The 25,171-nt window shown below is 40.6% G+C and overlaps 1 protein-coding gene across 2 annotated transcripts; it reads right to left on the bottom strand.

The window, feature by feature from the left end:
- Window positions 1–1,219: 1,219 nt before the first annotated feature.
- Window positions 1,220–24,954, bottom strand: LOC146362941 (synaptic vesicle glycoprotein 2A-like). 2 transcript variants are annotated; one of them, XM_084918473.1, is made up of 13 exons: window positions 24,725–24,954; window positions 18,032–18,789; window positions 15,531–15,711; window positions 13,510–13,661; window positions 12,950–13,083; window positions 12,764–12,853; window positions 10,605–10,712; window positions 9,686–9,774; window positions 9,422–9,586; window positions 9,191–9,324; window positions 7,483–7,689; window positions 7,234–7,393; window positions 1,220–5,916 (listed from the first exon to the last, which is right to left on the bottom strand). In XM_084918473.1, the coding sequence occupies exons 2-13, from the start codon at window positions 18,639–18,641 to the stop codon at window positions 5,733–5,735; spliced, it is 2,214 nt and encodes a 737-aa protein (XP_084774599.1). In that variant the 5' UTR covers window positions 18,642–18,789; window positions 24,725–24,954; the 3' UTR covers window positions 1,220–5,732. The 2 variants fall into 2 exon arrangements, with proteins under 2 accessions (XP_084774599.1, XP_084774600.1); XM_084918474.1 differs by having other exon boundaries at window positions 18,032–18,785.
- Window positions 24,955–25,171: the final 217 nt, after the last annotated feature.

Raw genomic sequence — 25,171 nt, 5'->3', positions numbered from 1 at the left:
CTGAAATATATGCAACTGATGCAGAATTTATATTTTTTTAACAGTTTAACACTGTTCAATATTTGTTTTATATTGGATTTTGACTTGGTATCACATTTTTGGGGGGCACCTTTTCACTAATTGTATTTAACCCTTTTTCTATATTTATGGCTTAATCTTTTCTATTTCTTTTCTCAATTTCTTTTGATGTATCCTTATAGGCCATTTTGAACATTTATTTCTGATGTTTTGCCTTTTAAATGTCATTTAAAATGGCTTATTGCAAAATTAGTTTTATTAATCTTACCAGCAAAACAAAATATACATGTTTACAATAATGAAAACATCAAGATGTAATTTTAAAATCTCTTATTTCACTATATTTTGCTTCTTAGGAGACATTGTTTTTAAAGTGGTCTTGAGCCCTATCAACCACAGATGAACAATACCTGAAAACCATGTCTAATACCGGACACGCCTGAGAGATGCATCTGGCCTTTGAGCTGCTCCATCTATGTTCACTGAAGCCTCATCAGAAATGGTGTCCATAGAAGGGTGGCTGTGAAGAAGCCATTCTTAAGGAAGGGAAATGGGGAGAAAAGGCTGCGGTATGCCACATTACACAAGAACTGAAATGAAAGAGGTTTAAATCAATATGTGCCGAGGTCGTCACTGTATATGACAGCGTGTGTATACAGCCATCTATAAAACACAGTGACGGCTCTGTCATGGTTTCCGTCAAAGGTTTTGGAGATCTAGTCAAATTTGATGGAATTTACGTCATCTGTAAAGTGTCTGATTGACAGTGACTTGGATAGCAAAACGCACAGTGGAACACATTCATGGATTGGCCTCCCAGAGGCCGAATTTAAATTTTATAGAAGCAGTGTGGGGTCATCTTGACAGAGAACAGAAGGCATCCAATATCCAAAGAAAAGCTTTAAGATTTTAAAAGGACATTCAAAGAAATTACAAGAAAGCTAATCTAAGAGAGTTCAGGCTGTGTGAAGAATAAAGGTGGTCATACCAACTATGATGCTGTTTTTGCCCTTGTTTTTACTGTACTTAAATGCATGTTTGCACATTTCAATAAATCCCATTTCCCACTTTTCCAGCAAAATGCAGAGAAGCAAGGGGTGACTCAAGACTCAGCACAGTACTGTACATTGAAAGTACAAAGAGAAACGTCTAAATGAAGTGAAAATTATCTGACAGTGTGAAATGGAGTACAGGACACTGGTTTTCTTTCTTCAAGTTTTATTTCCATTATGATTTTATTCAAAGAACTGGATAAATAGCACAAAAGTGCAAAACCCAGCATAATGGACAACTCTCACATAAAATAAATACAGCACCTTTTCAGCATCACTAAAATATTCTCAATATCCAGAAGTAATAAATACTGAATTTACCAAGATGTTCAGTATTGATTTACAAAACACAAAGACAACACACAATAAAGTTTTGTGTCATACCAAACTTTTTTTGGAACTGTTTCCGTAATCTTTTTGTTTCACAATTTGCATACTTGCACATACAAACATCTACAGTTTCTACACACAGTACACTGAATCTTGAATTGAACTCACATTTAGAGTAGAACTTTTTATCAGATAATAAAACAGCTCAGAGTCAAACTAAAGAAAGCAAACAGAAACGCCATCGCTCCAACTACAGTGATGGATCCTTGCAGTTCTCTGCAGATGCGGGAAGTGTTTCTCCCGCACTTTTTAAAAGACTGCCGTCATTAAGGGGAAGTCGTATCAGGCTGGTGTTTGCTTTATTTTGACCGCACCCAATATCACTTCCTTCCTTTATGGATAAAACTCAAATCAGCAACTCTTTTTATAGTTTATACATGTATATATATATATTTATTTATATTTATATGTATATAGAATGAAATTCTACACGTAGCAACATTAATCCGTAAACTTTTACAGTTTGGACAGGAGCTTCAAGTTGACAGAGGGCGCTCTTTTGATGAGTTTAAACCCGTGGTCCTTTTGAGTTTGACTTGATTACTTAAACCTCCCCCTTTAATACAGACTCACATAAACAAACAAGTTTATGTCAAATTACACTTTTCATGCACTTCACATTGAAAGTGTACTTCCCTTTCCAGCCAAAGCTTATCTTCAAGATCACAAGCAACCTCCTCAGAAATTCAAGCATGTATATTCACATATATATATAATAAAAACAAAAAAGGTTACCTGGGTCCGAGGTAAACAAGGAGCACAGTCACCACTAACTCACTTTCAGAACACATACTCGAGTTTCACCAGTTTTCACCCCACTTTGATTAAGAACAATCACTGCAAGCAACAAATCTATGTCATCATACGACAATGAAAATACTAGTTCTTGCTTTGGACAAAAACAGCTGGCATACAGGACGTCCAAGAAAGTCAGACAATACGATAACGAACATGCGTCACAGTCGTTTGAATACAGAAGGTTTAGGGGGTGAAGCCGTCTTTATGAATTTAAGATGCGATCCCTTTCTCTTTTTTTCCCTTTTCTGCGTGTTTCTAAAACTGAGGAGCAGACAGTGTGTTATTTCTGGCTGCCTTTCAAGGGACTTGTTTCAAAGGCTGTGTCAGCAAAAGAGCACCCGAGTCTGTTATGAAGAACGACACACTGATTTCTACACTGCATATATAGGTCTTTTTTTTTCTTTTCATAGTGTAAATATATTCCGTGGTCCCCAACTGAGCTGTAATCATCACAGGGATGAAAACAGAATCGCAACAGAAAAAAGTAGAAAAATATGTGACAGACGATTTAGTCAGCAGACGCACACAGACACACATACATACATCCAAACAGTCTTTCCAACAGGAACAAGACGGGACAAATCTGTTCATTAAACACATACATCTTTGTACACAAACAGCAAACAACGGAGGGGTGTACTACAAAGGAAGTTAAACATAGCCAGGCTTTCTTTGGCTTAAGCCCCAGCTGGAGATAATGTGTATAATGATGGAGGTTATCAACTTTCTCTGGTAAGCTGGGCTTTCCGCTTCATGCTCTTTGTGCACTCATAAACATAAAAATGGGGGTTTTACAGGTACAGCTCTTCTTCTGCACAAAATGATACCTATGAGTGTCCCCCCTACTCCAATCATAAACTTTATCAGATCATTATGACAAACTGATGACTTTTAGCTTGACGTAGCTTGCTAATCTGCTAATCTCGCCCTGACCTTGTAGTACACCCCTCAGGTATGATCCTCAGCATGTAGATTTGAAGAAAGATTTCAAAGAAATAGGTTTTAGAGATAGTATCATTTGCATTCTTTAGTGAGAAGATAATGTTCTCATGTCTTTATATGCTGAATATGAAGCTACAGCTGGAAGGCAGTTAGCTTAGCTTAGCTTAGCTTAGCTTAGCTTAGCTTAGCTTAGTTTAACAGGAGAAACAGCAGAGCCAGTGTAGCTGTTCCCCATCATGTCCAGGCTTTATGTTAAGCTAAGCTACCATAAGTGAACAAGGGTATTTGTTTACTATAGAGGGGGCTGATAACAGCACTAACACACACATACACACAATCCAGAGGACGTTTTTCGGTCAAAATGTCACACTCTCTCACTGATTGTCAGCACACAAATAGTACACAAAATACTGTCATATGTTTACAGAATGAAGGTGTACACAATCAGCTTCGCTTTAAGGGTGATTCTGATTCTTGAGATGAGGTCACAGCAGGTTTTTACATGTAAACTAAGAGCCTGCGTACCCTTAAAGACGACAGAAATAAAAATGAGTTACAAATTTTCATCTTTTCCCAGCGGGAATGGACGCAGTGAAGGAATGTCTGATCAGGAGCCCTTAAAATAAAATTATATTCTTGTTTCTCTTGCCACACTGTCTAATTGTTCACTTTTTTAACAGCTTCTTTTCCCATTTGATTTGTGCTTATGATGCAGTTTTTCTCGGGTAAATGAAGACTGCTTTGTTTGCGTGTTTTGATCCCCAACAAAAAAAATACAGCAAACAAAAGAACTAAATCAGTCTCCTTTCGTTGTTTCGACTTCAAGAATTAGCTTTCCCATTCAGTCAGATAACTTACGTTCTGACTAATTCTCATATGAATTGGAGGTGAACTACACTACATGTACAATAAGGATAACAGGGATCTAAATTCTTAAAAGCCAGGGTTTTGGTTCATATGTTGCTTTTCCTTTAGAGCGGATGAATAAGATAATAATAATGGCGATATAATTGATTTTACCGCAGGTCTGATTGCTTTATCCTGAAGGGATCATGAAGAAAAAATAAAGAAAACTGAAATTATTACTACAATGTTGATTCCTGTCCTTGTCCTTGAGACCCGGAGCAGACACAAACCCAGCCTCAGCATCCGGTGTAAAATCTGTGCCAGATCAAACGTGCTGATCCATCTGGTGTGGCAAACAAGGTAGCCGCCGAAAGTACCGCACAAACATTGTGCTGTTTATTAGTTATCTGAACAAGCCTTAAACATTACACCTTTTACAGGCATTAGCAAGGGCACTGAGAAGATGCTTTTGTGGCAGGATACTGTGGGTGTTTACGTGGAGATTTCAGGCTAGTTTTTACAATATTTACACCTCTAAGGTACCTTGATAATGTGTGGCCACACTGCTTATTCAAACCGCTGCTGGACAAGTAAAATTCCCACTGACGCAAATGACACTGTCATTTGCATGAAACACTGAGATGTAAATGAATAATTCAGAGTACAAACAAAAACATGCACACACACACACATATACACACACCACTAATTTAGGCAAATACCACAAGTATCTGCTCTCACAGTTTAGCACTTGACCAAAATCCGTCCCACAGACGTTCCTCGAAAACATCATCAAACTGCCACACGACACAGAGGGAAAACATCAGTTTTGACACCAAACACAGAGGAACTGGATCAAACTATTCCCATTTACAACAGAGAATCCTGTGAAATGCGTCTTCGCCTGCCTGCATTTCGAGGCTCTGAGCAGAGAACTGGAATTACTCAGGGAGAGAAAAAGCACCTCGGCTCTCTGTGTCTGAGTAACAGCAGCCTCACTGGAATGTTTTAACAATATTTGGTAGAGAATAACAGCGGTCAGCAGGTCAGGATTCAGTAGGAGGCAGTGATCGAGGGTCATGGGAGAGTTTTTTTGTTTTTTAACAGAAAATATGTTCACCCTGAAATTCATTTTGAGAACTTTTGCAAGCAAGTCTATGAGCAACAGTCTGGATGCAAATGTAAACTGAACTGTTCCAGTAACGTCACAGCACATTAAACAGAGGCACTGTACGCCAGTCACTGAGGTCGAGGACAGACGAGAAAGAAAAACGAAAAACTCACCACATACACCGACTAAATCATTCTCGTTCCTTCAGAAATGGCTTTTTTAAATCAGTTTCCTCTCATCATGTGATCGTTCTGTGTCACTGAGCATCTGTGGGAGCACATTATCACCCTCTAAGAGTGGCTCTTCCATAAGATATCTGATTCTTTTTCTGAATATTTTGAATACCTGACAAAGCAGCGGAAATTAAGTGATCACAAATATAACATCATCTTTTTCTACCTCTGTGTGTTCTCCTCTTTGAATGATGCAATCCACATTTCAAAGGATTCTGGGCTTACAATGGGGATGGCAGTCTGTTTTTGTTGGTATGTGACAGCAGAGCTGAAGCTCTCAGGGATGTTGTTAGTTGTTAAACACGCCAGCTGGACTCTGCTGCCCTCTGCTGGTCGTCGGCTTTACTGCAACACTTGGCCTCTCGTTTCGGGCAACTTTGTGGCAAGGAAACTGCCGGCGGCGAGGGCGCCGGCCGCAAATAGGATGGGTATGGCCTTGGTGATGCCCACAAATGACTGGAAGATGCTGATCCCCAGCACGGCCGCCAGTTTACAGAGGGCGTTCAGGAAGCCGAACGCTGTGGTCCTGGAGACAAGAAGAGAAGGACACACAGACAAGCACGCACACACACGGTAAGGAGGGTTTTTAACAGTATTTATCACTCACTGCTTCATATTTGACCTATTAAGGCCATATTTAAGATAATCAAAGTGAAAAAAAACTTTCCTCTTTCTCACACACAACTACACTTTTATATGAATCCCACCAGGACATGACATGAAGAGCCTCTAGAGGAGGACTGGCCAACACCGATTCTGCTAATAAATTTTATTGACATAATTTCTAAGTGAAGCCATGCAGATGAGGGTTTCCAGTTTTGCGGCCCCAGAATCATCTCTCCAATCCCTGCATATGAAGTGGTTTATCCGGCTTCATCAAGGGGTGGCCTCCAGCATGCAGTGGCTCGGTTTGTAGCTAAATGTGAAGCGGCAGGAATGAGAACTGGTACCTCCAAATCCACAACCAGGACCCAGGGCAGAGGATGGATGTTAAAATAAAACATATTTTTAAAGACCTTGAATAAATGCGTATTTGGGTTAATATGGTGGTCTTAGAAGCATTTAATTTACTTTTTTTTTACTATGTTTGATTTGCTTTTCGCTTCATAAAAAATATGCCAATTCAATATTTTTAATAAAGAGCCAATTCAGATTCAACTTGAGCGAGTGCTTTTAAAAGTGATTCCCAAAGGTCCTTAAGGGGGATTTAAGTGGCCTTTATAGATCTCAAACCTTACTCACACTTTGCCTTGGGTGACCTCACCTTGAGGGTTAAGAGTGCTTTGACCCTTAAATCCTCAATGATTGTAATGACCCACACCTTTTTTCACACCTTGGCTCATGTGATGACCCATACGTTCAGTGGGTCAACAACCCTCAGTATCACTTCCAAAGAGGACAAGCCCCTTCAAAGACCTGGACTCAGCACTGTTTCTTAGAACTGAAGAAGCCTCTTGGATGGGAGGGGAAACATCTTTGCAAACCTAAAGAAGTCTAGCTGCCTTCTTTTTCAAGCTCTCAAGGCTCAAGGCGTGAGCTGGGTGACTGAGAAACAACACTGATGTGGCATCTCAAACTTTTGCCATCCACAGCAGATTTGTTGGTAAAAATTCTGGTATCACTCAGCAGAAACGAATCCACCTCCATAAAGATCCTTCTCTCTCCAGAAAAGAAACTACAAATAAAAATTCAAATTCTTAAGGGATAACAACCCCGAAATGACACTTCTGGACGGCATTTATAACAACACAAAATGAGTGAAAGTGCAACCAGACAGACAGTATTACTCTCTGTCAGAAAACAGAAACCTCAGCAGTAGTGGAAACATCTGCTCTCGTGTTACCTTTTATCCGAGGGGTAGAGCTCCACTGTTATCACATCCAGGGCGTTCCACGAGGCGATGCTGATGCCACCAAATAGACATAAGAGGGCGATCATCCCCGACTCGGTGTTTCCAAACATCAGGAAGAAGCAGCTGACACATGATATGACGCTGGACCCGGCTGTGTAAAAAGAGGGAGCAGTAGTTACATTAAACCGGGTCGCCTCTGCACTCATAACTGAATCCTCCACCCAGATTAGACTAACCTACCCAGCATCCTTAACCGCCCAATTTTATCCATTAATAGAGCCGAGACGATGTTGCCAGGCAACACCGCCAGGGTGCCGAGAAAGTTGACAAAGTAGATCATGTAGGCATTGTTGAAGTCGTCGCTGAAGTCGAGCATGCAGCCCTCCTTGTTGTGGAGAAACGTGCTGTTGACCAGTTTGCAGTTGACGAGTCTGTATTTGAATAAATCTGAAGGCGTAAAAGGAGGGAAAAAATTTGAGAATGATTAAATAATTTCATAAATTTGTGAACATCTGTGATTTCCACTGGGTAAAGAAGCTCTCCTCAGCTGAAAGAAACTCCTCTGCATGTTTCTCCTCTGATTTAAAGAAGAAAAGCTAAGTAAAAGATACAACCTTAGCTTTTTGTTTAGAGCATAAAAAAATAAAAGATTTACGCCACATCCCGAAGAATATCTGACCCAAACCAAACCAAATAAAAGATCAGTTTTCCTCAAACTGGGAAGGAGGGGATTAAATAATCCCTTAGCAAAAGAAGCCAGAACATTACAGCAGCCACCACACAAGCATCTGTTTTTAATAGGAGCAAAACACGAAAGCAGCATCCAGGACAGCATCTCCGATCGTCACAAAAACGACAGCAAAGGTCAGGAGACATTTCTGTAGAAGATAAAGGGGACTAGGTCTGAATGGCTTCCTAACCAATAACAGTTTTATTAAACGGAGTCTGCAGTAAAAGTGCTGAACGATCGTAAAATTTTAGATGTACAAATGACACAAACATAAAAGAATGCGTTGCTGGCTTCATCGGGGAGAAAGCTACAGCTGCCATAAAAGCTGCAGAAGAACTGAAGCTGAATAAATCTGCCACAGCTTGAGATGGATAGCCGCAGTATGCTAGCAGAGGAACCGCTTCTCTTTAGTTTCTCACATGTGTTTCCCAGGTCTGAATGTGACGTGCTGATTTAAAGCACAATCGGAAATCCAAACCACACGCGGCTCAGTTGCTTTTTAAACGATTTGGTCTCCGCACACGGGGAATTTCTGGTTCTGATCAGCCATTCAGCACATTCTTACATCTGTTTTATTCTTACTGACAGGGTGCTGTTGTAAAGACAGCCCGATCACTCGCACCGTGTCATGCCTTTTGTTTTGACTTTAAGATGAAATGTAAGCATTTCTCACATAATTTATCTGTCAGGTGAAACCATCAGCTAAATGAACAGAGAATCTCACATTTGAGGATTTGTTTGAAGATAGATAGATAGATAGATAGATAGATAGATAGATAGATAGATAGATAGATAGATAGATAGATAGATAGATAGATAGATAGATAGATAGATAGATAGATAGATAGATAGATAGATAGATAGATAGATAGATAGATAGATAGATAGATAGATAGATAGATAGCGGCTGCCCGACCATGGTGAGCCACGCCGTGAAGCTCCTGGTGAACAGATTTGGTGCTGATGTTAATGACTTTTAAGCACTGTGTGTCTCAGCACTCGATGACCCCACACTATAACTTTATATCACTTCCTAAATGCTTCCACTTTGCTTTGCTTTATTTTACACACCGGTGGCAACAAGACTAAAAACACCTGAATTCACAGATTAAGAGATGTGGCCATATAGTGCATGATCTGCTACGTACCTATGGAAAGCCATGGAAAGCAAGTTTATTATGTTCATTAGTGCTCCTGCACACGAGGAGTCATATTTACCTGTGTTATAAAACAAGCTGGCAATGAAGGTGCAGTTTCTAAAGAAGGTGTGCGTGGATGTGATGTCCTCAAAGTAGCACTCTTCAAACACGGAGTCTTCAAAAACCATGGACTTCATCTTCAGGTTAAGGAATCTGTGATCGGGAACATTTTTTTTATTGCATATTTTAAAAAACAATATTCTCTTCTTTGGCATTAAAGTAATTAATGTTGCCCTGAAACAAAAATTACTTGTCGTTGAAGTAGTATCCTTGGCGATGCACTTGGTTTTCCAAGGTGAAGTTAAACGTGATGTGCTCCACTCGCTCCTTAGTGAAGGTCTTCGTGCGCGATTCATATTCCTGCTTCTGGATGTACTTGATCATGTCCGGAAACCACACGGTTAGACCGTAGTAGCTGGAAAGTTGTGGGAGTCAAGAGAGATTAAATAAGCCCCAAACGGAGCGCGAGACACAGTAGACAGCAAGGAGGTTTTCTTTTTTTTTTTTAGATTACCTGAACGACATAGAAAACCAAACAGCCATGAGCATGAAGGTCGTCCGTTTATATTCTGGCCTGAAGCAGGCAAGGATGTTATTCCGTATCTGCAACAAGTGAACACGGAGAAACACAAGAGCAAAGCTCATGAACAAAAAACCTGAAAGCGACATGACAGCGGCTTCCACATGAAACAAGAAAACGCTGCTTCAACTCTCTCATTGTTCAAACTTTTTCTTGTAGTGGGCATTAAGCAGCAGCGCGTAGGCGTGTGTGTGCGTAGGAGAACGTAGGCTGCGTGCAAATTCAAATCAGGCAAACAGCCTGGTGAAGGATTTTTTTGCCCAGAGCATAAAAGCCCAGTGCAACAACATGCTGCTGAAGTTTAAACACATCAAAGCCAAAAAATCCACACAATACCTCAAAAATGCATCATCTTTGTGTGCCGAGTGTTTTTATTACAGAACTTAAATTTGGGAGAAACTTTGCAGGCGGACAGGTCAATAAATGCTCAAGCAAGTAGCTTATTATCCCTTTAATATACTCAAAAAAAAAATCAAAGACAAACTAAAGGAAAAGACATAATATTTTAGCTAGACTTGGATTTACTTCCACCTGTGCTTGCATGCACATTGCTTTCATCCACTGAGGCGTTTTAATGCCAGCTCTGAGTTGTAAAACACCTCAGCTTCAGCACTCTTGAAAATAACTGTAATTTTGAGGAAGCTGTGATCTTGGGTGGGTGCCGGAGGGGGCTTTTTTATTTCACACTGTTAAAGCTTGGCCCTTTAGTTACTGCTTTTGCTCACAAAATCCAAAATACCAAATTTCCTGGTTACTAAAAAAAAACAACAAAAAAACAACCAGTTTAGAAGAACAACATTTGCAGGCTGGACAAAATGTATGTAAACTGTATTTTTTAATTAACTTTACTCACCTGTTGGGAGAGGCTCATGATCTTCAGTCTGTAGCGCTGCCAAGCAGGCGTGTCGGTGCCAACATCCACCAGCTCATCCATCTGCTTCACAGTTTTGATTGTGGTGACCTTGGACCAAAGTCGCAAAAGTCAAATTAGAGATGACTTTGGCTCAAAAATAATGTAACTACTGCAAGAGACTTTCTGAAAAAGAGGCTCTGAAAGTCACCACCAGATATTACAGAGATATTGACTGTAATAACATTTATTGTTAATCATAAGCCTGATGAACATCTCTGTAATGGGGAAAGCATCTTTAAATGGACTGGGAGCTGTTACAACAATGTATTTATTCTGTTCCTGTTCTCATGACTTGTTTAACCAAAATACATATTGTGGGAAATCACACATTTGTATGATTTGTGGGTCGATTTTAATAGGTTTTATCTCAACAGGAAGTAAAGAAGCAAATCCTTGGAGCTTATCTCGAAGATGATTTACAAGCAGTTCAAAATATTTGTAATAATGTAAAGTTTTGTCCATCAAGCATCAACTGAAACCAAATACTGCAGTTCCTCAAATAGCCACTAGAGGCTCACTCCCGTTCCCTTAGACCAGCGCGTGCCCCCTCCAACCACACGCACCCATATTTTGTTTTCAAACTTGATTGCAGTTTATTCCACACCCCACAATAAAATAAACCACGAAACAAACTATCTTTATGGTGTAATTGTTTTACGTATAGTTGTTTTTTATTTTACTGTTTAAAAATATTCAACACTGGTATCAATACATTTTTCAAAAAAATGTCTCTCTGTGCAAAATGGGTTTAAAAACATAAACAACTGGGATAATGTTTGTTTGTTTGTTATTATTTGTATCCCACTGTAAATTTACTGTATAAAGAGATAAAATCGCCAAAATTTCATTATAAGAAGTGTTTGTGAACTAAAAATCAAGAATGTGGGATACTGTTTGTCCGTGATTTGGACAACCCAGCACGTGCTCCCGAAGCGGGGGAAACAAATTATTTTGGGGGTACCTACCTTTGCACCGCCGTTGTGCAGGTGAAGCCAAAGGCAAGATATGCTTCATCATATTTTCTAGTCTTTAGCTTGGAAGGAAGTTGGATTGCAAGCATATTTGGCGATGGTTCATCCTCTGCTCTGTGTTTGTGTGGGATCCCCGTCAAGAAATCTGTCCATTATGCTAGCAGTGTCCAAGCATTCTTTAATTAATTAATTAATTTTATTCATACCTCTCCACCCCCCTGCAATGGCTCTGCGCCCCCCTTTACCAACATGCTATCCCCCCCCCAGGGGGCGTGCCCCTACTTTGGGAACCACTGCCTTAAATCCACATTTCAGAAATGGCCAAGTTTACATTTACAGCTTTCTACATAAAATACTTTGAACTTATCTACATCCTGTCTTAATGTCCTAATGACCAATCTGCAGCTAAACTGAGAAATGTGCAACACAAGCCAGAAATGAAGATGTTTTTCAAAGTAAAAGTAGCGCCTCATAAAACTTGTTGGCTGTAGCCCTGATGTAAACCTTCTCCATGTCCTTTCTGCATTACTAGTTATCAAGTTGTACCACAGCTAAGCTAGTAGTCTGCAAGTATTTGCAGACAAACATGAAAAGCTACAGGTAAACAACCTGTTACCAAGGCAATTACTGAAAGGTGTTTGGTGCAGCATCTTCATTTAAACTGATTTCACCCAGCAAGAGGTAGCAACCTCCAGGAGCCACTGCTGACCAGCTGGGTATTTCACATTTCCATAGCAACCAGAGGGTGTATCACATCCAACATGGCAGGCAACTCTTGAGCAATGTGTGCATGATGTCATGTGACAAACCTGTGTTAATACATCTTCTGCACCGGTTAAATTTGAGGCCACAAACCAGTGGGTGATGTCATAGTGATTACATCAGTCCTTTATATGCTCTCTGTGGTTTTCATTGCATCACATAGCAGCAAGTTTCTTTTGCACAAGTCATCGGCTCTGATCCAAAGTCAGTGTGTCTTTTTGTTCAGCTTACTCCAAACTAGGGGCGTAACCCCAGGCAGCCAATGGGTATCTGACCAGAGACCCCGTCTGTTCTCCCTCTCCCACACTTCCCTCTGCTGTGAGCTCTCTGAGAGATTTACATTGCTGTTTTCTCACTGATACTTACAGAAAAGACCCTCTCTGGGTATCCCTTTGCTCGCATGTTTGTGTCGTGAACTTGCTTCAGAACCATCCAGCCTTCGTCATGTTTGCCATTCTGTTAAAGATTGCATGGATTTAATAATGAGAAACATATCAGCAGCTATTACTGTAAGACAAAGACTTAACTGTTTAAACAAGCACATCTGCTAACCTCTAAGTAGAAGCGTGGGCTCTCTGGCATGGCGTTAAGGGCAGCGATGGCTGCAACTGATGGAAAAGCGCACACTAGCACAAACACGCGCCAGCTATGGAACTGATATGCCGAGCCCATCTGGAAACTCCATCCTGAAAGGAAAAAGCAAGCCAACACAAAGAAGTGAGCACACATTTCCGAATAGTTAACCTTCAGTGCAGTGAAAATAACATGTTTTTAAAACTCACTATGAAGCATGTTCTCAAACAGAATTTAGAGGTCAGAGGTCACCCTCAGTGCACGGTTTCTGGGCAGATCACTTTCTAGCAAACAATGTCAGCTTACGTTTCACCCTCCAGCTTTTCAACTGACTGACAAATCTCCAAAAATATTAACATCTTGGTGGGATTGTTCATACGTACATGCATAATAATAATTGTAAAATAAAGAGATTGTAATATAATATTTAGAGAGCTTTATTTGTATCTCATAGGCATTTGATGATGATCAGTCAGCCTGGGCAGAGAAAGTAAGGATCCATAACTATCTGTTTTCTTTACTCTGATCACTGTACTCACCATAATGTGGGATTATAGCCCAGGCCATAGCAGATGCGTATATTCCTCCAATCATCCAGAACATGCAGAGCCAGCTGAGGTGCTCGCCACGCTTCTCTTGGGACAGAAATTCAGAGTAGTACGAGAAGACGATGGGAATCGAACCACCGATTCTGCAAAATTCAGAAAACAACTGAGCCTAGAGGTGAAGTGTTTGTACTATTTTTGATATGTATATGTGTGTTTGAATAGGTAGGCTCTTTCTTCTGTATCATATCAAGAGTCAAGCAACATACTTATGTTATTGTTTTTAAAAGTAGAGCAACAATTTGCAAAACTTTCCAACTCGTGGCTCTCTCAGACCTTGAATGTGCAGCAATTGCTGTTTCATTTAGCCACTAAAGCTTTAACACAACCAGTGCATTACATGTCTCTGTGCTTGTGTGATTATCATCACCGTGGTGCAAAACAAACTCACAGGAGCTCAGCAGGAAAGCGACTGGTTTGAGCCCAAATGGAAACGATGTCAGGCTTTCAATTTGCCAGTTCGCTAAACTTGAGAAACTCTGTTTGAACACTTTGCTACACGTTGTTAAAACTAAATGAATCATCAAAATCATTTTGTGCTCGTGCGATTTCACTGTTAAAATTACATTTGTGCAGCCAGATAAAAATTAAAACTTTCAAAAGGGAAGGGACTAATACTGCAGTTATGGCACACCGTGCAGTGAAAAAGTAATTACCCCCTAAACCTAAGAACTGCCTGTGCCATCCTTCGCAGCGAGGATGGTACTTTCACATCACTGTGGAAGAATTTTGTCCCGCTCTTATTCATTTATTTTTTAGCACATCAGAGGTGGACTTGCTGGTATGTTTCAGGTCGTTGATGCTTGAGCTTCAGGTACGAAGTTGGACATTCTCCTTCAGGATTTTCTGGTAGAGAGAAAAATTCATGGTTCCATAAGTTGCCCTGAAGCAACAAAGCAGCCCCAGATCATCACACTATCACCACCGTGTTTGACAGTTAGTATGATGTTCTTTTTATGAAATGCTGTTTTAGTTTTATGTCAGATGTAATGGGACTCAAACCTTCCAAAACGTTAAGCTTGTAGAGTTCCTTGGAGATGCTCCCATAGATGCCATTTTTGCCCAGTCTCTTTCTTGTCGTTAAATCATGATCTCCGACCTTAACTGAGGCGAGTGAGGCTTGCAGGTCTGCATATGTTATTCTGGGACCTCCTGGATGAGTCATCGATGTGCTCTTGATAGGCCAATTTTGGTCACCTGGGCAAGTTTTCTCCATTTGTTGTAATGGCTATCACCATGTTTTACTGGAGTCCCAAAGCCTTAGAAATTGCTCTAGGCCGATAGATGTCAGTGACTTTGCTTCTAAGCTGTTTCTTTAGATCGTATCGCATAATGTGTCCCTTTTTGAGATCTTTGAACTACACTTTGTCAGACAGGTTCAGGTTAACCCTCTAAAACCGAACCTGTCGCTTATATCAGACAGGTGTTTTGCAACTTTTTTTTTTCTGCTCTCAAAAACTGACTTAGCTGTAACTCTGTCTGTGAAGCTGGACTAAAGAAATAAGTGCCTAAAGTTTTGAGAACATTTCTACCGTGGTTGGTTGGTTGTGGCTAATAGACTTCGTTTATGTTAGCTAGCTAGTGACAGAACCGATAACTCAGTGGGAAGAAGGGGACTAAATCTAAAACTCTGTTTAAGGGGAACACTTTTGAGCTGCTCCTGTCTGCAAGAAGGAGTTTAATTTTTAAACCACAGATTTGCTTTCCACTTTCCCTGTCTGCCTCTTTAGCAGCAACTGCTGTTAGCTTGTAATGTTTGGGTTTGTGAAGCACCTTATAAATGAGGACTGTGTAGACGAGAGACTTTGAATTCATCATTTAACAAAGATGGTCCGGGTAGGCTTAGGCAGATTATTGCCCCTTAATAAATGAAATGATGATTGTTTTTTAAGTCAACTAAATGGCACGGGCAGAAAAAACAGAAGTATTTTTGTTATTATAATTATTTTAATTACCCAACACCCGAGAGGAGGCGGCAAAACAGAAAGGTGCTGTAACCCTGGACAAAGGAGGAGAAGAAGGAGAAGATACTGTTGATAGAGAGAGAGATGAGAAGAGACTGCCGACGGCCTATCCGGTCAGCCAGAGCTCCCCATAGGAAAGCGCCAACCATCATCCCAAAATATACAATAAGACCTGCAGAGAGAACAAAGGAAATTCAATTGTCAGACTACAAAGACTTGCCGGCTCATGATAACTCTCCTATATCTCAAATCAGATTGATAGTTTGATGATAAACATGCACATTTCTTTTGTTTCCCTTCTGAGGGAAAGGCTGAGAAAAGAAGAAAACATGGAAGTGCCAGTGTGAAGCTGGCTGTAAAAGCGTGTTAATCCCCACAGACTTCCTGATAAAAGATTTAACCACTGTTTCATGACTGTAATCTGAGTGACTGAAAACCTCTTAACCATGTTTGTGCTGATGATGCCTTTGGGGCCATTTTAATGCATTTATCTTTAAAATTATATGACTCTAGTGGGTAATTGTTCTAAAAGACCATCCAAATATGGTCATTTGAGCTCCAAAGAATCAAGATAGTGGCAGTTATGATGCTAAACACCACACTTTAAACTGACCAACCCAGTGGGTGATGTCATGGTGCGTATGAACATCTTTCATACACGACCCCAACTCCCCAAAAGGTTGGATGCGGTATAAAATGAAGATAAAAACTGAATAGCTAGTTAGGATAATTGGCTGCCGGTCAGTCGGTCAGTAACATGATTGGGTTTAAGACAAGAGGCAGAGTTTCTCAGGTTCAGAATATTGTTCCTAAATGTAAAATTGCTAAGAATTTAAATACCTCATCATGTATAGTACCAAATATATCAAACGATTTAGAGGCTGAAAATGATGCAGGATGCTTCAGGTGCTCAGGCAGAAACAGTGCATGGGCTCAGGAATCATTGTCTGTGAACACAGTTTACTGCGCCATCCACAAATGCAGGTTTAAACGGTTGTGTAAAGAAGAAGCCATACGTGAACATGACCCAAAGACTCTGCCATCAACTTTGGGCTAAAATAATTTAAAATAAACTGAAACAAAGTAGAAAACAGTGAAATAAAATACATGAAAACATGGATTCCTCTATTCTGCATGCTTTAGAGCAGCGGTCTCCAACCTTTTTTGCGCCACGGACCGGTTTATGCCCGACAATATTTTCACGGACCGGCCTTTAAGGTGTCGCAGATAAATACAACAAAATAAAACTAGTACCGGTACCGAAAAAGAGAAGATTTATTCATAACACACGTGAAAAGACCCAGGAAAACCGAGTTAACGATTAAAAACGATAACAAAATAACGCTGAAAACCGATAAATACCCTGAAAACCATACATTTCACACCTGAGCCTCAACTCTCGCGGCCCAGTACCAAACGACTCACGGACCGGTACCGGTCCGAGGCCCAGGGGTTGGGGACCGCTGCTTTAGAGCAGTATAATATAATCTTAAACAGCACGCTGCATCTATTACAACAGCATTGATTCATAGTAGAAGAGTCTATGTGCTAAAGTGACCTACCATAAAGTCCAGACCTTTCCCCAACACCAAACATTTGGTGGATCGGGAAAGAAAAATTGTGACAAAGACGACCCACGACTGCTGAGCAGCTAGAACCCCATCTGAGACAAAAACGGGACGTTCTACTTCCAAACATCAACCAAGTGGGCTCCTCATTTTCCTAATGTTCAATGTTTTCTCAGCTCTGTTGTGAATAAAATGTGAGTTTATGAGATTTGCAAATTATTGCATTCAGTTTTCATTTACATTTCAAACAGCATCCCAACTTCTTTGGAGTGGTGCAGTGTATGTTAAAGAGGCTAGTTTCAGTCACTCACTGTATCTTTGAAGAGCTCATTGTTGTTAAAACTATTCTTTGGATTATTTATTAAAAACTAAAACATAAAACAAAACGTTTTTTATCAAATGTTTAACATAGACGTTGCTGCATCCAGCGAGCGCTCTGCCTCTCTCTCGCTTCTTTGCTGCTGTATTGCTGTGTTTCTTTTTTGCATCATTACCCAACATTATCTAAATCAGTCTGGTGGCATGAAACCATTGGCAGGAACCTGTTACTGCATCACTTGTGTGTGTAAATGTTTGTCCTTAAAAAAAATGAAGACCCAGTCATTTTTAAAAACAAACAAACAAACAAAGATTTTTCCCCAGAGTTGATACACATCTCACGCTCTGGTGAGTATTTCAAGTATGCTGCATGTGGGTTCGAAAGAACATGTCGCCAAGAGCAACAGTGTGACTCATTTAGTTTTTTAAATAGTTCTTGGCTGAGAAGTAAAGATCATGCCACAGAGGAATGAGTTGTATCAAGCCTTGGATACACAGCCAAGGTTTGTTGACGGGGACTAATGTGTAGATTATTAACAGCACTGTCATGTATAAAACCGATAATAAGCCTGCTAAACATTTGCAACAGAAGGAGCAGAGTCTTACCTAGCATGCTTTTGTTGGGTTCAGACAGACACATATCCTTCTCAGCGCTGGGGAGCACAAACCCGACCACAAAGATCTCCACGCCATCAGCCATGAGTGCGAGGCCCAGGACGAAGTACAGGCTCCACTGGAACTTCCCGTGGCCACATTCTTGCAAAATGGTCTCGTACTGTTGGGCCAGCTCCTCTTGGTCCTTCCTCCTCTCAGCCTCAGAAGCGCCGATATCTCTGAACTGCTGAGCTCCGGCTCCCACTGATCCTGGACCCCCAGCAAGGCTACCTTTTCCTGAATCAGCCCTGGGAATTCCTTGGTACTCTCCCTCATAGATCTCGTCATCCTCATCGTGACCCTCTGTGGAGTCACTGTGGCCGCCCTCATCGTCGTTCGCTGCCTGGCTGTCTCCACGGTAGTAGCCTCCATCCTGACTTCCCTGCATGGGGTAGTCATCGTCATCGTCCTCTTCAAAGCGGCTGTAGGAGCGCTTGCTGTACTCATCGCTCACTCGATCAACTGAGCGACCCACTTTCTTGGCAGCTTGCCGCTTGACTTCTTTGGCAATGTCTTTGGCTCCTTTTATGAAGGCAGTCCGGTTTTGGTAGCCGTCCTCCATGTTAAAGAAGTACAGAAGACGCACAACAGGTCAAAGGTTTAGCTTGAGAGGCCACCTGAACGTGCTGTGGCTTCAGTTTGATCAGGACACCTCAGAGATTTAAAGAGCTGACTCCCAATTTGCTTGACTGGTTACAGGTTGAAGCTGTCTGCAACAAAAGCGAGAATTTACATTGGTTAAAATGACAAGTCAGGCTTGGTAACAAAGCATCTTTAATGGAAAGATGCTTTTGTTAGCAAGGGACTCATCGGGTACTTTCAGTGCATCTATTTATGTTTCCTGGAGACCCAGAGCCAAGTCTGCTTAAGTGACAACAAAGAAACAAAAAATGATGTGTAATGAATTCAAAGATGCTACAAAAAGACACAAAAAACACAAACTCTAGAGAGACTGGCTCACTCAGCTCAACATTAAATTCTAACAGGGCCCAGTCCAGTAACATAAACGTTTTAGAGAGGCCCAACAGAAGTTAAATGTGTCGCTTGACCCTCGTTAGACTTTTTAGGTACACCTGCGGCAATTCAAATCAAGATGGTGAAATCAAATCAAGACAAGATGGCCTGCTACAGTTCAAACTGGGCATCAGATTGAGGAAGAAAGATGATTTAAGTGCCTCTGAATATGGCATGGTTGTTGGTGACTGTTCTGAGTATTTAAAAATCTGCTGACCTGCTGGGATTTTCTCACACAACCATCTCTAGGGTTTACTGATGATGGTCTCAAAAAGAAAACAGGTAAAACTGCCTTACTGACGTGAGCGATCAGAGTAGAATGGCCAGACTGCTTCAAGCTGATAGGAAGGCAACAATAACTCGAATAACCACTCGTTCCAATCACACTTCAAACCTTTAAGCTGATGACCTACAGCAGCAGAAGACCACACTGGGTGCGACTGCTGTCAGCTAAGACCTGCACATTGAAACTACAATTCACACAGGCTCATTCAAAGTTAGACCGGGAAACTTTGAATGAGCCTGTGTGAATTGTAGTTTCAGAGTCTGGATTTCTGCAGCAACATTTAAATGGTAGAGTTAGAATTTGGAATAAATAACACAAAAACATGGCTCCATTCTGCCTTGCATTAATGGTTCAGGCTACTGGTGATGTAATGGTTCATGGCACATTTTTTGCCAACTGGGCTTTGTTTAAATACCATAGCCAACCTGAGGATTGTTGCTGACCTGGTCTATCCCTTTATGATGGCACACCCTGTCACAGAGCTCAAATCATCTCAGCGAGTTCACTGTACTCAAATGGCCTCCACAGTCACCAGATCTCAATCCAGCAGAGCACCTTTGGGATGTGGTTGAACAGGAGATTCTCAGCATGATGTGCGCCTACAAATCTGCAGCAACTGTGTGTTGCTGTCACGTCAATATGGACAAAAAAGGCTCTGAGGAATTAAGGCATATTTGAAGTAAAAAACAGACCAACCAAGTGCTAGCAAGTTGTACCTAATATAGTGGCCAGTGAGTTGATATGTACAAGAATATTATACGACTGAAGCCAATGAGCTTGCAGTTTCGCAGTCAGACCCGTCCCATTCTCATCACATTTCATCACCAAGACGATGACAGCAAAAACTCATCTCACAGCTTCAGAAACTGCAAGTTTTTCTATAGTCTAGGGTTAAAGCAGAAGAGGCAGCGTGAAACATTAAACAAGATCAAAGTATCAGAATTATAATAATTCTTTCTTTTTTATTTGATTTTGCATTGCACTTAATAAATTGTCACAATCACAATCTTTTAACCTTTTTCATTTTAACAGTTTTGAATGTTTCCACAAACTGTAATGAAAAACTGCTGTTGATGCAGCGTTGTGTTTTACATCTGAGTTTCATAATCCATCTCTGCCTGTCATGTTTTTATCTTTAAACTGCTTCTCTTTTCTTTTATCCACTTACACCATCTAACCAGCCTGTAATGGTTCCCATCCAGACTACACCTGTTGCCTCTCCATATTCACTCAGTGTGCGTCCTCTGCTGAGTCACAGACAGGCCTGAGCAATAATTACAGGGTTAAACATCAGGCCTTGAAAACAGTGAATCTAATTGATTGTTCTTGGTGCACAAATGTCCTAAATGCCTCATCGTATGCTGAAGAGCTGCTCTGTGTGACTATGGCTCAAATAGATCTGACACTATTGTAGAAAAAACCTGAAATCATATAATCTCTAAATGTTCTTTATTTGAAAAAAAAGGAAAACATGCAGATTGGATGGAAGCCGTGTGATAAAACAGACCAAGCTTGAAATTGAGGGGAAAAAAGCTATAAAACTGATATCTATTTTATTCTTTGCCACAGTGTCACGTTGCTTTTTGGAAAATGTGCTGTTTAAAGAACAATTTTAAAGGTTCGGTTCAGGTGGTCCGTATGCTTCTGCAGGGAGACGCTACAGGCGGGGTCACTGTGCAATAAAACCACTTGTCACTTTTAATTTATGGCGCAGCGAAAGCACGGACAGACGGTGATGAGACATCAGTGTGATGTCACTTTCTCCCAAAACGAGGTCTGACAGGTAATAACGGGCCTCACGGAGCAGTAAGTGTTTGTCAGTTGTACAGTACACATCATGTACTTCATCAAATACTGGTACATTTACATTTATTTTAATACTTCTGAACTAAACCAGTGAAATATAAATATCATTAAACTATGGCAATGGTAGATTTTTGGTTTGAGGCATAGTTTACATGTTCGTCAGCTACAAAAACCAAAATGCGTGACGCATATAAAAGCGTAAAACTCTTATAGCAAAGAGTAACAGCTTTTATTTAATTAAAAATATCTCTGTAAATCTTTGCAAGTTACTGCAAATGAATGCAAACGATTAACCAAGCTGTATATAACTGTTTTATAATAATAGCAATAATAAGAATAAGAATTCTTGAATGATTGCGTTCACACAAGTAATCAGAACCAGAAGCAAAACCAGGGGGTTTAAATTACTTGAGTAATGACGTCTCGCTTTAAAGCAGTGAACCGAGCATTTTGAACATCTTCTTCACTTATGCAGTTAGGTCTATAAGTTTATGGACATTTACACATAAAGAATATATATTGTTGCTTTTGCAGTCCAGCACAGGTGATGTAAACCAAACAGTCAAGATGTGGGTGTATTGGATCACCTCGTGTTGATATTTTTCCTGTATCATCATATTAAAGTTGGTTTAGGATCAATGTTGCAGTTGACACGTTAGCTATATTAAAAGCGTTCTTGTTTATATAAAACTCTCTTCTGAAGCAGTTGTTAAGCATCTTAAGTGTTTTTGTCATTACTTTATACAGTAGATAGTAAATATATTAGAAAGCTATATTTGCTGTTGCCAAATTTAGGTCACTCCTTTTGGTTTCTTGGTAATAGTTTTTATTAGCATTAGCTAATTTCTTAGCTAATGCTAACATCTTAGTTAATGCTAATTTCTTAGTTAATGCTAACTGAATGCTCAAGCCACGTGATTGGTCAGCTGCAGTGTTGATCCTGGACCGACATTATTATAATAATATATTAGTAACACCAACACAAGTGAAGACTTTTACCTTTAACTCAAGGTTTCAATGATATTGTATGAACTGTTGAGGAACAGCTGCTTTGCGTCATCAGTGGTGGTTGTGTAATGTTTTACACATCTGCTTGGCAAGTGAAAGGTCACTGGTTCAATACTGGCATTACGAAGGGCATCAAGCATTAAAAATGTCAAAACCAAACATGCTGCGCTACCTGCTGTGATGACCCTTTTGTGACAAGGCAGTAGCTTCTTTACTCTTGATTGACTGATTCAAAATTCACTGCGGGTTAAAAATTTAAAGTTAGGTCCACCTTAAAGCATTTACTGGATTATTGTTCATTTTGACTGTAATGTGGAAAACATTTTAGAAAAAGTACACCATGTTGGATTTAGCCAGATATTGAGTTAGAGACTGAGACTTATTAGGAAAACGTTAACTGAGAGCGAAAGTTCAGTAAACAAACTTAAATGCAATTTTGGATTCTTTTTGTAATGAGATTCGCCCCCTGCTGGCCACTAGAAAGCACGCAGGTTCAAGTCTTCACTTTTCAGACCAGAATGCGTATCTTTTGTATACAGTCTGTGAATGCTCTGAGCTATTTTCATCTATGGCATTCAGTCGTCGTTGCTTATCACCAAGGACAGAGTCAGAAATCGTAGTAGGTGGCAAAAAGAAAGGTGTAAATGGAGCTTTAACCTTGATAAGCAAATCAGCTCAAGATTACCATTAATTAGTGGGAAAACAAAGAAAAAAACATTTATGTTTATGCCAGCATCTGTAGCATCTGTCCTGGATGTTATAATCACACACTGTTGATTTGTTTTTTCTAAATTTCATTCAGAAGATGATTTCCCATCAGAAGGCAGCAGATCCATCACTGTCAGCATGACAAACAGATTTACTGGCACTGATCAAAGGAACCCTACCAGGCCTGGTCAGCCAGGCTAAACTGTAGGACTCTAACCTAATAATATCCTGGATGGGCACATTCACAGCCCATAATCTCTATGCACTTTAAAAACAAGCATGCGTGCCTGTATGTCAGTATGACCAACACACTGAAATCAAGCAACAAAATCACAAAAATGCTTCACTTTATTGTGAGGCTTTTTTGCAACCATGCTGGACCTGCGCAGATGTTTTTACTTGGTTTGACCTTTTCTCGGGACACTGAGCGTCATCAATACCTCTTTATAATCACATCATTGCACAGCCTCCTGATGGAAGGAAAATGCAACACTGTTACCGATAGCATTAATATTGCCTCGGGTCTAATGCCTGCCGAGAGATAGAGAGATCAAAGAACTAACTAAGATGCCTACGGGAAGATTTAAAAAGATTTGCTTGGTGCTAAAAAAAACCCAAAACAAAATCCACATTAACTTCACACAAGGGGACACTTATAAAATAGTAAGGTTATGAGGATTATAGATAGACCACTGAAAAACTAACAGTCTGTGTAGATAAAGTCTGTATAGATAGATAGATAGATAGATAGATAGATAGATAGATAGATAGATAGATAGATAGATAGATAGATAGATAGATAGATAGATAGATAGATGCAACAGGTACTTCTTTCTGTGTTTTTTCCATTAAGAAACCAAAGAGTCAATGCAAAGACTTGTCTGACGCAAACAAAAGCTTCGAGGCCACTTTCGTCTCACATTTCCTCACTGTTGTCAACTTGACAGCCTCTCTACAGCTCACACAGCCTGCAACACACAGGCCTGTCACTGGAGGGAAGAGGAAGGCCTGAGGATGAGGAGGATGTCTTTGTATTGCTTACTGCTCTCTAAAGCTCTTTATTATTCATTTATTTATTTATTTTAATTCCCTCATTCCAAAACCAGTGAGCAATCAGTCAGCAGCTGTTTATCACTTCATTGCAAGACCACACAGGGCAGATAGTCATCAGCATCTCCTGCAGGGTTGTTAAAGGGAGATTTCAGCCAGCCTCCTTTGTGGTGATAATCTGGACACCTGATAACATGGCTTCAACGACAGTCAAAAGAGATCCCCAAAATCGCTCCTGCAGCCCTGATATTCTCCTCTCACGGGCCTGTTCCCAACAGTGTCAGCCTGTCAGATCTGTACTGTGCTGTCCTGCTTTCACGATTTGTATATTTCACAATGTGGATACATGCCTCCGATTAAACATGGCCAAATTTAAGAATTCGGTGCGGTCGTAAATGTCTTAATTTATAATAAGCCGTAAAAAGGGCCTTGTCGCCAAAAGGGCCAATTTGTACAGCCCTACAAATGCGGATGGATTATAACTATAAATCTGTTACAGAAACCAGCCGATTGTCTCTTCGCCTGCGTCCTGACATATGCCCCCATTCTTAGAAATCACACTGCCATCGGCTTGTCACGACTTGGATTAGATTATAGGGCCAAGTCTCGATTCACAAAATCGATCCTAATTGCCGTGTGAAGCAAACACACCCATCGCCCCCCTCTCTTCATGTTTTAATGCAAACATAAAAAGAAAGAAAGAAAGAAAAGAAGAGGGAGAGGGGAAAAAATCAGCGCCATCAGCCACTAAAAGCTAATTAATTTCACCTCACCTTAAATCCTTCGATGCCAGGGTCCCTCTTCAGCTTGGAGATGGTGGTGATGAAGAATGAGAAGGAGGAGGATGAGGATGGTGATGCGTACGAGGCTGTCGCTGTGAGCCGAGTGGTGACGATGATGGTGGTGGTGGTGGTGCTGCTGCTGCGCGGTTTGGAGACGGAGAGGAGAAACCCACGCCATCCACACACACTCACAAGAGTGATGCTCAGAGGTTCCCCTCCCCCACGCGAAACCCCTCACACACCCCACACGCCCCCCTCCTCACGAGCGCATTTAAACGCCCCTCGTCGATATGGAGAGTTTTGGCGCAAATTGTTGCGCATAATCTGCGCACACACTTTCGCCAGCTTTACGTAAGACTGCGTTTAACGAGCAGATTTTACACCGTGGGGCTGGAGACTGTTCCTGCGTGATTAGGATTTCTCTGTATGCAGCAAATT

This window comes from Perissodus microlepis, chromosome 22 (genome assembly GCF_051167445.1).
Source record: "Perissodus microlepis isolate ML-2025 ecotype Zambia chromosome 22, ASM5116744v1, whole genome shotgun sequence".
Taxonomy (NCBI): Eukaryota; Metazoa; Chordata; class Actinopteri; order Cichliformes; family Cichlidae; genus Perissodus; species Perissodus microlepis.
The sequence above is the reverse complement of the archived record's forward strand: the minus strand, read 5'-3'. Positions and strand labels throughout refer to the sequence as shown.